This window comes from Glycine soja, chromosome 18 (assembly GCF_004193775.1).
Source record: "Glycine soja cultivar W05 chromosome 18, ASM419377v2, whole genome shotgun sequence".
Lineage (NCBI taxonomy): Eukaryota > Viridiplantae > Streptophyta > Magnoliopsida > Fabales > Fabaceae > Glycine > Glycine soja.
Window position 1 is genome coordinate 33722180 of NC_041019.1, and position 19277 is coordinate 33741456.

General features: G+C 36.5%; 1 protein-coding gene across 2 annotated transcripts; it reads left to right on the forward strand.

Annotated features, from left to right (window-relative positions):
* Positions 1-1991: 1991 nt before the first annotated feature.
* Positions 1992-19023, forward strand: LOC114394598 (signal recognition particle 9 kDa protein-like). 2 transcript variants are annotated; one of them, XM_028356229.1, is made up of 5 exons: positions 1992-2120; positions 3096-3273; positions 3457-3525; positions 18167-18260; positions 18548-19023. In XM_028356229.1, exons 2-5 carry the CDS (start codon positions 3202-3204, stop codon positions 18622-18624), a joined length of 312 nt encoding a protein of 103 aa, XP_028212030.1. In that variant the 5' UTR covers positions 1992-2120; positions 3096-3201; the 3' UTR covers positions 18625-19023. The 2 variants fall into 2 exon arrangements, with proteins under 2 accessions (XP_028212030.1, XP_028212031.1); XM_028356230.1 differs by lacking the exon at positions 1992-2120 and adding an exon at positions 2138-2344.
* Positions 19024-19277: the final 254 nt, after the last annotated feature.

A 19277-nucleotide genomic window follows, 5' to 3' on the forward strand; every position in this document is an offset into this window, starting at 1 on the left:
TACATTTTTATAGACTTTTTAAATGTTTTCTTCTTTTGTATTATTTTTGTTTACTTTATTGTTTCTTCTAAGTATTTTTTAAAGGAAAAGAAGAAAAATCTAATAATTTTTCCCTGATCTCATTCATACTATAAGTTTTTTTTTTTTTTTTTTTATCTTTGCGCCTTTAGGGAATAGAAGTCATGGGAATATATAATTTTCTAGTATTCAAGGATGGTGAAAACATGTATGATTTTGTGTTGACAAAGTCTTTGATTTGAAGAAAGAATAAAGAAGAAACGAGGTAGGCAAAATAAGAAAACTTCTTACATTTTATAGACTTTTTATTTGTCTTATGTGTTATTTTTATTTTCATTTCCAATTAATTTTTCAAATTAATTTTGTCTTTTATTAATTTTCTTTTGTTTTTTATTGTTCTAATTTTTTTTCTTCTCATTTTTGTGTGTAGTTGAGGTATTTGAAGTTTGCATGCCATGAGCCTATAGGAAAGGAAAAAGAAGAAAGGAATATAATTATGAAGAACATGCTAAAGTATATTTCTCTCTTTTTGTCTTTGATCATTTCATGCTTATAGTATTTAGTCATACAAATTTATATTAAAATTGATTTTTGGATTTGTATTTGGATATAAAAAATTTGCTGAATTTTGTAATTGGGTCATGAACATCAAATTATGAAGAAATGACTCAATCGATGGTTAATAATGTTGGGACATAATTTTATTGAGCTTTTGTAAGGTGTTTAAGATGACTTTTCCTCTTAAGGGGAGCTTATGAAATAAATTTATGTAAACCATTAAAACATGATGTTTCATTGCAAAAAAAAAAAAAACATGAATCTTTAAGTTAACATGTTTCTATAGGGACTTTAACATAATATTATCCTTAATTTTCTTCTAAAAAAATTGAATAGAAAAAGATTAATTAATTATTTTCCATTGTCCTAAAAAATTCTTATTTATCAAACGCCAGCGGAAAAATAAAAAACCATTGTATATTTCTATAATTTGTTAATTTTGGGTAAAATGTTTAAAAAATCATAAAATACACAAAAGCACTATCAAATGAAACATGGTTTGAATGGATTTTTTTTTGTTTTGCAATTATAATTAGAAAAATGTTCAAATAATCTTTATTTTCTACACATATTTTTATATTTACTTTATATATTTATTCATTTCTCTTCACCACATATCTTACTTGAAATATATATCCATAAAATTGAAATATATATCTCGTAGGAGGAAAGATAATTAAAGATCAAAATAAGAAGAAAAAAATTCAACCTAACATAATAAATGTTACCTTTTTAATATTTCATAAATGTATATGTGAAATAGAACAATATTTAAATATGTACTACAAATTGTTTGATCAATTATATATATATATATATATATATATATATGTATTTACAAACGTAATATATTAATTTATCATGTTATCATAATAAAAAAAAATATAAGAACTAGTATACATCATAAAACATATTAAACTAAAATTAATAACATAAAAAATATTATTTTAATATATAATTTTTAATACAATAAAATATATTTATTCATTTCTCTTCACCATATATCTTACTTTGAAATATATAAAAAAATCTATAGAATTGAAATATATATCTCGTAAGAGTAAAGATAATTAAAAATCAAAATAAAAAGAAAAAAATTAAACATGACATAATAAATATTACCTTTTTAATATTTCATAAATGTATTTATGAAATAAAACATTATTTAACCATGTACTTCAAATGGTTAGTCAATTATATATATATATATATATATATATATATATATATTTACAAACATAATATATTAATTTATCATGTTATCATAATAAAAAAATATAAGAACTAATATACATCATAAAACATATTAAACCAAAATTAATAACATAAGAAATATTATTTTAATATATAATTTTTTAATACAATAAAATATAATAGACACACAAGTAGTATCATTTCCGCTAGGACACGTAAAAGATTTTAACAGATCTAACCCAAAATTTACACTGTTTGAAAAATGACCCTTGGGATTGAACTGAGGAACACGCAAACTGCTCCCACGGAAGGGTTTTTAGCGCGCACTGTTGTTTCTTGTGGCGATATAGGTATGCACTGAACTGAATCGATTCTCCTTGTTCTACCCTGGATCAAAATTGGCTGAAACAGATAGCGTGTTTTTCTTGTCATGGATCATTTGACTTCGATTGATTTTTAAATGGGTATTGCTATGTCGTTGTTGAATGAATGGGGTTGGTGTTAGAAGCAGTTTTCCATGTGGGTTTTGATTTTCATGTGCTGAAGACTTCATAACTCACTGTAATTGATAGTGGTAGGTTTCTTACGTTCGTAGGCACTTCCTCTTTGCTCTCAAATGGGTTTAGTTTTCTTGTTTAGTTAATTGCCGGTGTTTGTGGGTGTGTGTTTCTGTGCAAATTAAATATATAGTAGGAGGTTTAAGGCCTAGTGTGTATGTGTGTGTTTCTGTGCACACAAATGGGGTATGATAGGCTTAAATGGCAGGCAAGTTGTTATGGGGAGGTTTGGATTCCTGAAGGAGTGAAGGGACTTAGTGCTGCTTTAATTACTTCTCTTGGGAAGGTGAAATTGCATTTTACTTTGCATTCTAAGATAATTTACTTTGATAGATCTTAAGAGTTGAATTTGAGTTGAAAATGTTGACCTTTTCAAATTGTGGATTGGCAAGAATGAGATACCCCTTTGCTAAAAATTTAATTTGCTTATTATCAGCAATTTTCCTGACAATTTCTTTTTACGATTTACTATGTGTCTGTATTTCGCAGAAAAGCATAAATTGGTTCATTTGATTGATAATATGTAAAATATCAGATGCGAGATGACTATGCATATGAATTTGTTGCTTCCTCAGTTTTATCAATATAATGAAATAAACTGCTTGCTATATTTTTCATCATATGTTTCCTATTATCATCCTTTTTTTTTCTAATTAGTGTCCCTGCGGTCTTGTGCTTGGTGTTAAAGAGGCAGTGGGTTCTAATTCCACATTATGCATTTAGTGACACTGGTGTTTATAATTTTGTTTATTTCCTATCAACATGCAGGTAAACTGTGAACTCAGTTGGTTATAACTTGCTAACAGGCAGAAAGTTGTTGAAGTCCCTCAATTGTGCTTCCCTGCATCCTTTCCCAAAGTCTCTGTCTGGTGCAATGGTTTATATAACTGAGTGGGACAAGTTTGTGGAGCAATCCATTGAGCTGTTCCGTGCAGATCCTGATTCTGTAATTCCATACTTTGTGTTTTTTTCTTTTGCTCTCTTTTCATGTTTTTTGTTTTTGTGCAATACTAGCCAAATTGAGTTTTTTATTATTGAGTTTCATGATTGTCCAAGTTATCCATCTTGTCTTTGTTCTATTAACCTCTTCTTCTGAAAAATGAAAATTGTTCAATTGTATTTGGAGCAGACACGGTACGTCATGAAGTACAGGCACTGTGATGGAAAGTTGGTACTCAAGGTCACTGATAACCAACAGGTATTGGTTCATTTTTCTAAAACAAAAAAGTTTAAATATTATATTTATGGTCTTATTATAGATTTATTTTGGAACTGCTTGTGCATGTTTGAGAGTGAAAATATGGATCGACATGACATCATAATTTGATTCTTCATACAAAATGTTTTTCCTCCAGAGTTTGTGGTTTCTGTCTCCAAACATAGTGTGATTATTTCAAAATTTGAATTCCCTATACAATATCATTGATTCATGGTGGGCACTATGAGGATATTTATGTAATCTACAATGGTTGTCAAATATGTGCCACATCTTGACGGATTGTATGGCCCGATAATTTATTTCCTCCATGATTTGTGTGCCGTGCTGTGCTTCCATGGGTGGATTACTTTGGATTGACGCTCCAAGGTGCAGTATCGTGAGAGCAGTGCTCCAAAGGCATGCCATGGCTGCAAATTAAACTGGGCCAGGTTGCATCACCCATTTTGGAAAAAAAAAAACCCTACTTTTCCATGTTTCATGCCCCAATTGCTGCATGACCCTTTCCTAACACTTGATCAACTCTCTCTAGTTACCCCTCACTTCCCTTGAGGTTCTCCCTCTCTACCCTAACCTACTGGACCCTCTCTTGCCTGCTGTTGCATGCTTTGCTCTCCTAAACTCTGATGCTTCTGTTTTCTTCTCCAGTTCTGTGTTTTTACCACACACTGTGACTATGGGCTCTGCAGCGAATCTGTTCTTTGCATGCTTTAGTTTTATGTGTTTTCAAAATTTATATTACTTATGAGTTGTATAAGACCATTTGAATCTTCAAATTAAATTTGATTAAATGCTTGTTGTGTTTTAGAGGTTATTTTTCTTATGCGCGTGAGAGGCGTTGTTTTCTTATCTCTGTGTGTGTATTTTGCATTTTATAAGGAACTTATGACTCATGTTATGATGTCATAATCCTACACCCACACTTTGCATTTTAGTTTTAACTTATGATTTATGTTATGATCCTATGATCATACATCTGCTCTCCTTTCAATGTTGAGACTCAATTTTGACAAACCTTGTGATGGTACCAGCCCAATCTCTTGTTTTATTACTCTTGTAGTACAAATTCAAATCTAGGGATTGGAGCCTAGCCTCCCTAACCAACCACCGTGATTACTCCCGAATGAGTAATTCCAGGCAGTCCATCTCTATTTATAGCTAACGACTAACTAATTAACCGCCTTTAACTAACTTGAACAGTTACAAGGCTAACTACTAACTGTAACTGATCTTAGTCAGCTACCTAATCCTGGTTCTGGCTGGTGCTCTAGCTTCCTCTTATACTTGGCATTTGTCCTTCCTTCATACACTTGCTTAATCGGCGGCCTAACAATACTTCCCCCCAAGAGAGCCACCTTGTCCTCAAGGTGAAATGCAGGAAATTGCTGCTTCATAACATCAACCGATTCTCGTGCGGCTTCAAAGTTATGTAAATCTTTCCATTGGATGAGCACTTCAGCTGTGCCTGTAAGGTGGTTTCTGACAGCCTTGACAGCTAGAGGCTCTACCCTTAGTTCCAACTCATCAATCAACATTGGAGGCAAGGGTTGGGGTTTCACTGCAAGAGCAATGACTTTCTTTAATAGAGACACATGAAAGACCGGATGAACTTTACTTGCGGGTGGTAGGTTGAGCTGGTAAGCTACTTTACCAATGACCTTAGAAATCTGATATGGTCCATCAAATCGAGGACTTAATTTCTCATTCAACTTCTTAGCCAAAGATTTCAAACGATACGGTTGTAATTTCAGGTAAACCCAATCATCCACAACCAAGTTAACATCCCTACAGTGCTTATTGGCATATGCTCGCATCTAGTCTTGAGCCTTAAGCAAATTAGTTCGTAGTTGGTCCAACAAAGAGTCCCTATCTTGTGTCAGTCTGTTGACCTCCTTTACTGCTGAAGGAATAGTTGTGCCTTTAAGCAATTGAGGTGGGTCAATGCCATAGAGAGCCCTGAAAGGAGTGAGCTTAGAGGAACTATTATAATTAGAGTTAAACCAAAATTTTGCCCAACTTAAGCCGGAAGGCCAGTGCTTTGGTTTTTCTCCTGTAACACACCTTAAGTATGTTTCTACTCCTCTATTGACCACCTCAGTCTGGCCATCCGTCTGAGGGTGATATGCTGAACTAAATTTCAATTTAGTTCCAGCAAATTTGAATAATTCCCTCCAAAATTGACTCAGAAAATTTTTATCCCGATCCGAAATGGTGTTTGGAAACCCATGTAATTTCACAACCTCCCTGACAAATAGATCAGCTATGTCCTTTGCAGTGATGGGGTGACTAATGAGGATAAAATGAGCATACTTAGTCAATCTCTCTACCACAACCAGAATTGTGTTCTTTCCTTGTGCTCTTGGTAGACCCTATATAAAATCCAGATATATCAGACCAAACCTGTGTAGGGATAGGAAGAGGTTGCAACAAACAAGCCGGGGATAAGGCCTGATATTTATTCTGTTGGCAAGTTTCACATGCAGTCACAACAGAGGCTGCTATCCTTTTAAATGTTATGAAAAACCCTGAATGACCTCCTACAACAGAGCTGTGATACTCTGTCGTAAGTGTTTGCACCTTGGGAGATGTTTTAGAAATTACTAACTTGCCTTTATACCATAATTTTTTTATCTTGTAAGGAGTATCCTGGATGTGCAGATCCATTTACCAATAAATCCTGCATAATTTTCTTCAGTTTCGGGTCAACCAAAACTTCAGACTCCCACTCTTCCTCATCAGAAAATCTGATCATAGAAATGGCCGAATATGTCATTCTTCTAGACAATGCATCAGCTGCCTTGTTCTCACATCTTGGCCTGTACACTATATCAAAATCAAACCCCATTAGTTTCGAAGTCCATTTAAACTGATCTTCTGCAAGTAATCTCTGATCAGTTAAAAACTTCAGACTTTTCTGATCTGTTAATATAGTGAATTTGCGGCCCATTAAGTAGTGTCTCCATTTCTGTACTGCTAACACAATAGCCATGAGTTCTCTCTCATAAACTGACTTTTTTTGAGCCCTATTGGAGAGAGTTTGGCTTAGAAAAGCCAATGGTCTCCCCTGCTGCATTAATACTACACCTAATCCTTTATTAGACGCGTCAGTCTCCACCGTGAAGGGTTGAGTAAAATTAGGTACAATGAGAACAGGGATTTCTGTCATTGCATTCTTCAATTTTCTAGTAGCCTCCTCAGCCTCCTCATTCCATTTAAGACCATCCTTCTTTAGCAAGTTATACAGAGGCCTTGCAATCCTACCATAATTTTGAATGAAACGTCAGTAGTACCCTATGAGACCCAAAAATCCCCTTAAGGATTTCACATCGCTAGGAGTAGGCCAGCTTCGCATGACGTCTAATTTTTGGGGATCTGCCGCTACACCTTCCCCCGAAATTATGTGCCCCAAATACTCTAATTGACTCTGCCCGAAACTGCACTTTTTATTGTTGACCAGCAACTTATTCTCAACCAACAGGGATAGGACAACTCTCACATGAGTCCTATGATCCTTTTTACTTCTGCTATAGACGAGAGACGAGGATATCATAAAAAAATACCAAGTTAAACTTCCTTAGGTAGAGCCGTAGGACTTCATTCATTAATGCTTGGAATGTGGAAGGGGCATTCATAAGACCAAAAGACATTACTACAAACTCATAATGGCCCTCATGGGTTCTAAATGCAGTTTTTGGGATATCTTCTTCCTTCATTCTTATTTGATGATAACCAGATTTAAGATCCAGTTTAGTAAAGATTACTACACCCCCTAATTCATCCAAGAGTTCATTGATAATAGGTATAGGAAATTTATTGGGGACCGTTATCTTATTGAGAGCCCTATAATCCACAAAATCTCCATCCTCCATCTTTCTTTTTCACTAATATAATAGGGCTTGCATAAGGACTGATACTGGACCTAATAATCCCTGAATTCAGCATGTCATCTACTAGCTTTTCAATTTCATTTTTCTAGTAATGAGAGTACTTGTAAGGCCTTATGTTGGGGATTTCAGCTCCATTTTTTTAACTCAATGCTATGGTCTTGTCTCCTTGAAGGAGGGAGACCACTAGGGTCTTGAAAGATCTCATTATATTCCTCAAGAATACCTTTCATCCATGCAAGTATCAGGCTTGCTTCCGGTACAGCTTGTAGACCCTGACAACACAATAGGAATCCCTCTCCTTCATTTCGCAGGACCTTGATAATGGATCTCAGCGAAGCAGCAGATGATGCAATCCTACCCCGCAAGGGCATTGGATAGAAGATTCCAAGAAGATTGGGCCAAAGATGCAAGAGAAGGCCCTAGGATTTTCATGAGCCTTAGGGTAGATTTCGGGCCCATGAGCTAAGTATGAGTCCACTTATCTTTGTACATATTAGGTTAAGGTTTCATTAATTTTGGATCTTGTATTTAGGGCTCCATAATGTAGGTAGGGTACCCTAGAAATATAGGATTTTTCAGTCCTTGTATTTTAGGGCACCTAGACTAGTTTTTGTATTAGGGGTAGTTTTGTAATTTCACATGCATTACGTGAATATTTGATGTGTGTGGTTGGAAATAAATTTAATTGAATTGGTAGAAGCCCTATCCAATTAAATTTTGTAGGAGGAGGTGAGAATTTGCTTACTACACCCCATTGCCACATCATATAGTCACACTTTGTGCATATCCTTCATGCTTTACATGCCTCATGACACCTAAGCACACTTAGTGGAAAATCTTGGAATTGATCTTGGATTAATGGGCTGAACCAAAACTAAAATTCACTAATCATAATTAGTGAAATTTTGGCTTCAAAGTTTGACTCCACAAATTCAATTTCAAATTCAAGTAAAATTTGAATTGAAATTCAAATTTCCCTCCAATTTTGTATGACACTTAGGCTATAAATAGAGGTCATGTGTGTGCATTTTTTAAAACTTTGATCATTTGAATATTAAACTTCAGATTTCAGAGCTCTTTTAGAGCACAAAATTTCGTGCTCTTCTCTTCCTCTCCCTTCATTCATCTCCTTCTTCCTCCAAACTCTTATTCGTGGCCTCCTATGGTGGTGAGCTTCTTCTAGACTCATCTTCTCCTTGAAGTGGCGTCTCCTCTCTCTCTTCCTTCTCCATTCCGCTGCCATTCATCTTCTAAGAAACAAAAGAATTCATTGATGAAGAAGATCCTAGGCCTACAAGCTCCAATGGAGCTTACATCAGCAGATCTGGCCATTGCAGGTTCTCCTTTTAAAGTGAATGACCCCTCAGTTGTAGGTATCTTCAGAGTTAACTCTCTGAAATTTGCTCTTATCTCACCTAGAGATGCCAACCATTCGATCCCTAATACCACATCCACTCCCATCATTTTAAAGAGAAATAAGTCTTGTTGGATTTTCATGCCTTGGATATGCAATTTGACATTCTTGCATACTCCTTCACACCTGATTTTTCTTTCATCCCCTACTTCCACAATATATGATTTAGTAGGTGTGATTGACATTTGCTGTTGTTTCACTACTGCATCAGAAATGAAATTATGAGAGGCCCCACAATCTACCAATACCATGACACTATTTTCGGCAATACTGCCCCAAAGTCTAATTGATGTTTTTGAAGTCAATCCTAACATGCTATACAGGGACAATTGAATACTCTGCAGTTGTTTCTCATGTCTTGCCCCCTCTTCTTTTTCGTCTTCTTCATCTTTCCTTCTCCCAAAATAAGGACTTGGAATTGTTTATTGGGGCATATATGACCAGGGCCAAATTTTCCATCACAACGGTAACAAAATCCTTTTTCTGTCCTCTCTTGGAACTCCGCATCTGAAAGCCTCCTAAAAGGCCTAACTCTGTATGCCCCAGTGGACTTCACACTATTTGATTCCGAGCTCAAACTTATCTCTCTTGTTTTTGTCGTGGTGCCTTTGTTTCCTGGTATTGAAGAGACTAGAGGTTGTGAAATGCTTGAGTTCTAAACCCACTCAGTTGATCTATATTTATATAGACTTAGGGAGTAAATACAATGTGAAATTTACAAGAATATTAATGAAGTTCTAGTACCTATTTACATGCATGTGAATTCCTAGATACATGAATATGTGACTAACTAGGTACATTAATAACTATTCTTTGTTGGAATAACTACCCATATAATGTGTGTAATTCCAACACTCCCCCTCAAGCTGGAGCATATAAGTCAAATGCTCCAAGCTTAGAACAAATATTTTGAATTCTTGGTCCCCTTAGAGATTTTGTAAAGATGTCTGCTAGTTGATCATTATAACTAATTAATTTAGTAATAACTTACTTAGAAAGGACTTTCTCCCGGACAAAATGACAATCAATCTCAATATGTTTAGTTCTCTCATGGAATACTGGATTAGAAGTTATATGCAGGGCTGCCTAATTATCACAACATAGCTTCATTTGTTGAGTATTTCCAAACTTCAATTCTTGAAGAAGTTGTTTAATCCAAATGAGCTCACATGTGGCTACAACCATAGCTCTATATTTAGCCTCTGCACTAGACCTTGCAACAACATTTTGCTCTTACTCTTCCATGAGACAAGATTTCCTCCAATAGACACACAATATCCTGACGTGGAATGCCTATAAATGGGTGATCCTGTTCAATCTGCATCGCAAAATCCAACTATTTGAGTGCGTCCTTTGTCTTTATAGAGTAGACCTTGTCCTGGGGTCCTTTTAATGTATCTCAAAATTCGAATTAATGCATCTCAATGATCGTTATGAGGAGACTGCATGAATTGACTCACCAGTCACCACTCCAACTGCAAAGGAAATATCTGGCCTTGTAATAGTGAGGTAGATAAGCTTCCCAACCAATCTCCGATATCTTTCAGGATCAGAATAAGGCTCCCCCTGATTTGGTAGCAATTTTTGATTTGGATCCATGGGACTATCAATTGGTCTACAATCTGACATACCAGTTTCTTTAAGTATGTCTAACACATACTTTCTTTGTGAGATGATAATCCCATCTTTTGACTGAACAACTTCAATTCCAAGAAAATACTTAAGTTTTCCCAAATTCTTAGTCTGAAAATGACTAAATAAATGTTCCTACAGTTGAGCAATTTTTTCTTGGTCATTTCTTACGATGACTATATCATCTACATAGACCACCAAGTAAACACATCTACTCGATGAGGTATGACAATAAAAAACTGAATGGTCTACTTCACTTCATTTCATCCCAAAAGCCTGAACAACTGAGTTGAATTTTCCAAACCAAGCTTGTGGGGATTGTTTGAGTCCATAAAGAGACCTCTGAAGTTTGCAAACCAAGCTAGACTCCCCCTGAGCAACAAATCCCGGTGGTTGCTCCATATAAATCTCCTCTTCTAATTTCCCATGTAGGAATGCATTTTTAATATCCAACTGATACAGTGGCCAATGACGGATGGTAGCTATGGCAAGAAAGAGTCGAACAGAAGTAATTTTAGCCACAGGGGAGAAAGTATCTCCATAATCTAGGCCATAAATTTGGGTATAACCTTTGGCTACCAATCGAGCTTTGAGGTGATCAATTTGTCCATTGACCCCAACTTTTATAGCATATACCCATCAACAGCCAACAGGTTTCTTGCCTGGGGGAAGAGGAACCAGCTCCCAAGTACCATTATGCTCCAAAGCCTACATTTCATCAATCATGGCTTGTCGCCATCCTGGATGATCAAGTGCTTCACAAAGATTTTTAGGAAGAGAAACAGAAGATAAAGAGGAAACAAAAGAATGGTACGAAGAAGAGAGACGATGATAACTTAAGAAGTTATAAATAGGATAAGGATTATGTGTAGACTGAGAGCAATGGGCAAGTCAAGATTCTCTTTAGGTAGCTCCATGATCGGGTTGTCCGTTGGAGTAGGACATGATTCAACTGGTCTTTCAATACCTTCAAGTTCTGCGTCAGGAATTCGAGGACGACATCGATATAATGGGTGATCTTTGAGTCTGCTCAAGTGGAGGATTGTCAGGAATATCTATGGTAGAATCTATAGTTGACTCTGATTCCTACAAAGAAGGTGATGGACCAAGATAGGGAATAGGAAAAAATTCTTGAAGAGTATTGGACTCAACCATGGAGGGAGCAAATTATGGTTTTTCTTCAAAAAATATTACATCTGCAGAGATATAATAACGATTGTGAGCAGGAGAGTAACATCGGTAACCTTTCTGTAATCTGGAATATCCAAGGAAAACACATTTGATGGCTCGAGCAGCAAGCTTATCAAAACCTGGAGACAAGTTATGAACAATACAAGTGCATCCAAAAATACGTGGATCAACATGAAACAATGGTTCTTCAGGAAACAAAATGGAATGTGCTATTTTATTTTTAATAGAGGAAGAAGGCATCTGATTTATCAAAAAACAGGCTATCAAAACTGCATCACCCTAATGTCGGGCAGGTACATTGGCATGAAGTAATAATGTCCGAGCAGTCTCAACAAGATGCCTATTCTTCCTTTTGGCAATGCCATTCTGTTGAGGAGTATAAGGACAAGAGGACTGATGGAGAATGCCCTGCGCTGACAAAAAGGAAGAAATAGCAGAAGAAAAGTATTCTTTCGCATTATCACTCCTAAGGATCTTAATTGTCTTACCAAACTGAGTTTTAATTTCATTAACAAAAGAAGTGAGAATGGACAAAATTTCAGATTGTTCGTTCATTAAAAAAACCCAAGTACATCGAGAAAATTCATCAATGAAAGTAACGAAATATCTATAACCCATAGACGAAAAATGACTAGGACCCTATATATCAGAGTGAATAACCAAAAAAGGGGAATCAACACGACTTTCAACATGCCTAAAAGAAGAATGGACATGCTTTCCTAGTTGACATGACTCACAAAATAGATCCTTTATTTTTTCAAGACTCGAAACCATTATTTTTAATTTAGATAAATGTGGGTGTCCCAAACGTTCATGAAGGAGCTTTGGTGATGTGGCAACACTGCAAACCCAAGAAAGATTAGGCTTGAGGTGGTAAAGACCATGAGATTCATATCCTATGCTAATCGTCCGACCCGTACCACAGTTCTGTATGACAAAGGAGTTAGCATCAAATGTTACTGAACAATTACGAGAACGAGTAAGCTAACTAAGGGATATTATATTGACAGGACAACTAGGTATGAACAAAACAGAGTTTAAAGACAAAGAAGAAGTGGGTGATACATGGCCAATTCCTGTTGCTGCAACTCTAGAACCATCGGCTAAAGTAATGAAATGAGGAATTTTAGGAGGAGAGAGAGATGAAAATAAAGAACTATTACCAGCAATGTGATCAGAAGCACCTGAATCAATTATCTATGGACTTTGATTATTACCAGATTGGGAAATGCAGGCAGTGGAGTTATGACCACTTATAGCAGATGATGTTTGAGATTCTTTGGCATCTTTTAGCTGGAGATACTCTTGATAGTCAGCCTCCGAAAACTTTATCTTAGGTGTTTCAGACTTTGAAATATTCACCGATTTTTCGGAGAATCCGTGAATAGAATAACAAGTGTTTTGTGTGTGGCTCACTTTCTTATAGTAAGAACATTGAGGGTGACCTCCTCTTCCAGCTCGTCCTCCTCGGTTTCCACGACCACCTCGTCCCCCTCAACTAGATACCATGGCAGGAGTTCAATACTGTCAACTGAATTTCCTCCTATTTTTGGTGAGGGGACACAAAGGAGCCGGGTAATTAAATTCTCTAGAGAAGGAACTTGGCCAGTTAAGACTTGGTCACGAATATGATCAAAATCTGGATGCATCCCATTTAGTACCAACACTATATATAGATTATCAAGTTTTGTCTTTATGTCTTCAAGTTTATCCAATGATAATTTTAACTCCTCCACTGCAGATTGGGCTTTCAAAACATAGGCAACCATGTCATGATCAGTTTGTTTAAGAGTGGTCAATTTCTGAGCAGCATCATACAATTGTTGAATGTCATTAGCAAAAACACTTTGTGTCTTTTTCCTGAAAGAATAACAAGTTTTGAAGGCTCTGAAATTTGTCAATATAGTTGGCTCAACAAACTGCCACAAGAGAGCACAAAGCTGATAATCAAGTTTCTTCCACTGCTCGTGTTTGTCTTCTGAAATCTTTTCTGAGGATTGCTCTAGGTGTTCATGATAACCTTGGCCAAGAAACCAAAGTTCAATAGAGGCTGACCATGCTAAATAATTTTTTCCATTCAATTTTCCTGAAGTGATTGTTGGTGTTCCAGAGATAGAGAAGGCATGACCATCAATTTTCTCAGAGTCTGAAGCCATTTCAGCACTTGTCAAAGAGTTGTCTAATCGAAGAACTGATCACCTAGGAATGAAGAGGATAGACCGGCGACGATGGATAGTGGGCAGGTCGGTGGAAGGGACTTTTGGATATTGAGGTTGCTGTTTGGACAAAGGGACAAAGACGAGACTTTAGGTTCTGCTGACCAGATCCAGAAACCTTTAAAGAACAAACAAGGTAGCTCTAGATACCATATTGAAGAGACTAGAGGTTGTGAAATGCTTGAGTTCTAAACCCACTCAGCTGATCTATATTTATATAGACTTAGGGAGTAAATACAATGTGAAATTTACAAGAATATTAATGAAGTTCTAGTACCTATGTACTTGCATGTGAATTCCTAGATACATGAATATGTGACTAACTAGGTACATTAATAACTATTCTTTGTTGGAACAACTACCCATACAATGTGTGTAATTCCAACACTTGGATCCCATGTTATAGTTCTTGAGGAACTATAACTTCTAGTTGGACCACCTCTGTTTCCTCTAGCATTACCTTTTTCCATTAGTGAATTTTTCTCATCTATCCTTTGCGCATAGTCCATCAGTTCAGGGAGGGTGTTTATTGGATGCAACTTCAGCTCTGCCCTCACCACCTCTTTCACTCCATTCAGAAATATGCCTTTCAAATACTCAGGTTCTGTTCCTCTCAACGGACCTGCATACAATTCGAACTTCTCGTGATATTCTTCTACTGTTCCTTCATGTTTCAAATTGAGTAGTAACTCGTAGGGGCTTTGGTTCATCGAAGGCTGAAATCACTGAATCACAGCTTTCTTGAAATTTGTCCAATTAGGGTTTCTTGCGCAAAATTCCCACCATTGGTACTAGGTTAGTGCCTTTCCTTCCATTGCGACCATGGCTGTCTGGATTCGATCTTCTTCCTCTACACCATTAATCTCGAAATAGCATTCCACCTTATTTGTCCAGCCAAACGCATCTCCTCCGTCAAAAATTGGAATCTCAAGTTTCCGCCACTTTACCTCTCGATCACGATTTTCCCGTTCTGCATGGTCGCGATTGCCGCTTCCATGATTGGTGCTCGACAAGTTCCGCACCGCCGCCATTAGTTGCGCCTTTAGCTTCGCTCACTCGATGCGTTCCACTTCAAACTTGCGACGTCCTCACGCATGTTGATTATGCCTTCAAAACCTCGTTCCAGAAATTCCACACGCGCATCCATGTTTCCTCGAGTTGAAACCATGAATAGCTTCACGTCTGAGAATCAAAATTTTGCTCTGATACCAGTAATGGTACCAGCCTAATCTCTCGTTTTATTACTCTTGTAGTACAAATGCACATCTAGGGATTGGAGCCTAGCCTCCCTAACCAACCACCGTGATTACTCTCGAATGAGTAATTCTAGGCAGTCCATCTCTATTTATAGCTAACGACTAACTAACTAACTGCCTTTAACTGACTTGAACAGTTACAAGGCTAACTACTAATTGTAACTGACCTTAGTTGGCTACCTAATCCCAGTTCTGGTTGCTGCTCTGGCTTCCTCTTATACTTGCCATGTGTCCTTCCTTCATACACTTGCTTAATCGGTGGCCTAACACCTTGCTACAGTTTATTGTGTTGATGTGATTTGAAATTGAGGTTTGTAATATAGGGATTTTTAAGTTTTTTAAGTCATATTTTATCCATTGTTACTATGATATTACTATCCCACGTTACCACTTGTTTTATTTGGATAAGAACTTGTGGACTACCCTTCCTATAGGGCTATAAACACCTCATTCTGTTAAGACTTATACTGCTTTGCTTCTTGTTAGAGTTATGTAATAAAGACTAAATTAGTTTTCTTGTTCTTTTCAGTGAGCTTCTATTGCATGAACAGTGCCTGATTGTTTTTCCACGTAATTTGGAACGAAAATTAAGTTTAAGACTGATCAATGGCCTAAATGACTATTAAGTTATTTTTTTGTTGAATGTTCCTTTCACCTTTGACTTTTTATACTCAATAATTTTAGAGAAATGTTAGCAATGCACTAACAAATTCTTTCCAGCAGACACTCTAAATTTGGTTAAATTTATGTGGGATCCAATAAATGATGTGGGTCTCAACACTCAACCCCTATTGATGGGTCTCATTTATTATTTAGTAGGGCCACATGAATTTCACCCAATAGTAAAGAGTGTGTTGTAAGCATTTCTCTTAACAGCTTAAGCTTTTAGGAGAATTGGTTCTTGACTTGGTGTTAAAGCCTTTATAGCCAAGTGGTCTGAAGTTAAATCCCATCCGGCCTTTCAAAATTATGTTGACTTTGAGTCAGTGTTATTAAAAAGCGGCCATGGCGGAATGGCGTCGCGAAATTTTGAAAAAACGCCACCAAATAGCGGTTGCGTATGGTGGCGCCATGGCGGCCGCCATAGCCATGGCAGTCATGGCGGAATCGCATTAATGGCGGAATAGCGGGTTTTTTTTTTTTTTTTTAAAACGTGCGCGATAGGGGTTGGCCTGGCCTGACCCAACCCTACTCGAGTTTCTCTTGCAAAAGGAAACTCGGAGCGCAAGAACGAAGCCACGAACAAAACAGCACAACAGTCTTCAGCGGCACGACCAGCAGCAGTCTCCAGCGCGACGGCAACGGTGACGCACACGACACCTGCACACGACATTCGCGAGCGCGACGACGGCAACAGGCCAGCACACGACGCACGACGCACAACGTACACAAGATACTCGAGCAAGACGCACACGAGAGAGAGGACCGCAGACGACCGAGTGACGCCAACGGTGACGGCGACAACAGTGTACTTGTGCATTTTTTTTGTTGTTTTTTTTCTGTTTTTTTTTGTTTGACACGTTTTTTATGTCTGGAGTTTTTTTTTCCTTTTTCTATTTGACAACCTTTTTTTTATTTTTGACACCTGTTTTTATTTTTTATTTTTGTTTGACACCACATTTTTTTTTTCTGTTCAGTCCTCTTCTAAATGGCTGAACCATCATCCAATGTTGCTACTGCAACTGCAACAAGGAAATAATCCATTGTTTTTTTAATTTTTTATTTATATTTATATGTATATATTTTTTTTTGTCCGCCATGACGTCCGTCATTTTCCGCTACGCCATCCGCCATATTTTTATGGTGGATTTTTGGCTTTCCACCATGAACCGTCATCCGCCATTAACAACATTGCTTTGAGTTCAAGGGGAAATGGGCTTGTGCTTTCTCTACACTTGCCCAATGGTCTTTTGTATGAGGGGCATGTTGTTATGTAGTTTGAATATTGATATCTAACCATTCCAAAGCCTTTGCCCAATCAAAACCACCCATCCAACAATAGCTTGGATACTGATGAGATTGTGAGGAGATTCATTAGACTGGAAACGTTATTGTTATGTAGTTTGGCACGTCCTCTGTTAGAGGGACCTAAATGAGATAGGTATCAAGAAGGACTCCTTGAACCTACTGGATTATCTTTTAACTAAAGCATATTTTGCATGATTGCATGCAATAATTTAGAAGTAAATACAAAAGCTTTTGATTTAATTTTTAAAGCTATACAATTTTATTTGCTCCAGGATACTTGATGCAGAATGGGAGGCTAAGGATCTGTAACACATAAGAGGAGTAGGACAAGAGAAGAACCGTTAAAGACATTTAAAATTCTTCCAAAGAGGACTGTCTTCTGATCAACAATTAAGAAAAGACTGAGTGAATTCAGTTACTTATAGGATAGCAACCCTTATTCTGGCCCTCAGACGAACTAATGCTAGCCATCTAAGGTTGGTTGAATAAAAAGGAAATTGATATACTAACAGGCCCTAAATTTGTAGTTACCTATTATTCAATTTGTCATTCTCTTCTTCGCTTAATTAGTAGGCTTTACTCATCTCTTTATGCTGATGGGCATGGGATACATTAGGTTTTACCTTAAGGATGATGTTGCTATCTGTAGGAATCTCCAAGATCCAGAAATTTAGTGGCACTTTTGATGATTATAATATACTTGCAATTTGTAGCCTATTTTCACATTAAAAAGAGATGGTAGGCAGGAAGTTCTCTAGTATTATTTCTGCTGGCATGCGCCTTTACTTGAGGTGGTAGATAACACTGCCAATAAGATAATTCTATCAGACTGCGAAGAACAAGAGTACAAGTATACATGTAAAAATCTCTTCTTTTTTTTTTGGTGAAAATTTAATTTAGCCACAATATGATCCCTAGTGTGAGATTTGACTCATTTCAATTATATGCAATAATTATATTCCTCATAACAAGCATAATTTTTTTATTCGTGCTTACCTCTTAGATGTTATTAGTCTCATAATTCATGTTCTAATAGCGAATTGTTGTACTTTTAAACAGTGTCTAAAGTATAAGACAGACCAAGCACAAGAGGCTAAGAAAATGGAGAAACTGAATAATATGTTCTTTGCTTTGATGGCTCGTGGTCCTGATGGTATATGTCTTTACCCTAAGCTGTTACTTAGTTGTGATGCTTTAGCTGAAAGTCTTGTCCTTAGCATTCATGCTAGCTAAATTGTCAAAGACACGTGTTCTTTTGGGAAATGTTTTTAAGGTTGTTATGCAATTTTGATAATTGTTGAAATCACGGGCAAGAATAAGATACCAGTTACCACACTATAATATTGGTCTATGGTTTAATTGATTGTGTTTTTTTTTTTATTCTTTCCTTTTTGGTGCTGAGATTTCTTTTCACATTCTCCACTACTTGTAATTCTGCAGTTGATCTATCAGAAGTCACTGGAAAAGAGCAAATGGATGCTCAGCCAACCAAGAAAGGAAGAGGAAGGAAGCAATAACTTGGCCTTTTGCTAGACAAGATGGTTTTATGAATCACAGGACCAACTAAGGTTGAGTAGTTACATTTTCCCGACCTAATGATTACTTCGTCAGATTCTTATGATGAGAGGTTTATATATTGAAGTTTTGAAGTCTCAATTTCTGATCTCTGGCAGTCTTGAGTATTACAAAATTTAGTTATATCTCTCCAGTTCATGTTCACCTTCTAATTTGTACGGCCGTTGCTTGAACTTACCAACTACATAAATTAGATTGGTGACCAAATTGTTGAAGGTACTACATGGAGTGAATATTGGATCCCATGCCGCAAGGATGCACATGAAATAATGTGTTTAATTACTGTGTGTTTTGTTTCATGTTAGACAATTAATTTTGAGTCCAAAATTGATTTTAGCTAATGAATTTTTAGATAAACTCAATATAATAGGAAAAATTAGCTGTCAATTTTTGGACTTTTCTCCCATGCAAAATTTTTAGATATACAGTTTATTAACTTAGATATATTGAAGCCTGACTTTTGCTAAGTATACATAAATATTTATTCGTTTGAATGTTTAATATTTTTGTTAATATAAAATAAAAGCCATAATCATGCTAGTGTTTTCTAAATTGAAAAGAAACATAGTGAATTATACCATCATGTTTCATTTTA

Excerpts from the sequence above, each read along its gene's own strand:
- LOC114394598 (XM_028356229.1), top strand. The coding sequence starts at position 3,202 with ATGGTTTATATAACTGAGTGGGACAAGTTTGTGGAGCAATCCATTGAG. Across the intron at positions 3,526-18,166 it reads AGGTCACTGATAACCAACAG|TGTCTAAAGTATAAGACAGA; the intron begins GTATTGGTTCAT and ends ACTTTTAAACAG. Across the intron at positions 18,261-18,547 it reads GATGGCTCGTGGTCCTGATG|TTGATCTATCAGAAGTCACT; the intron begins GTATATGTCTTT and ends GTAATTCTGCAG.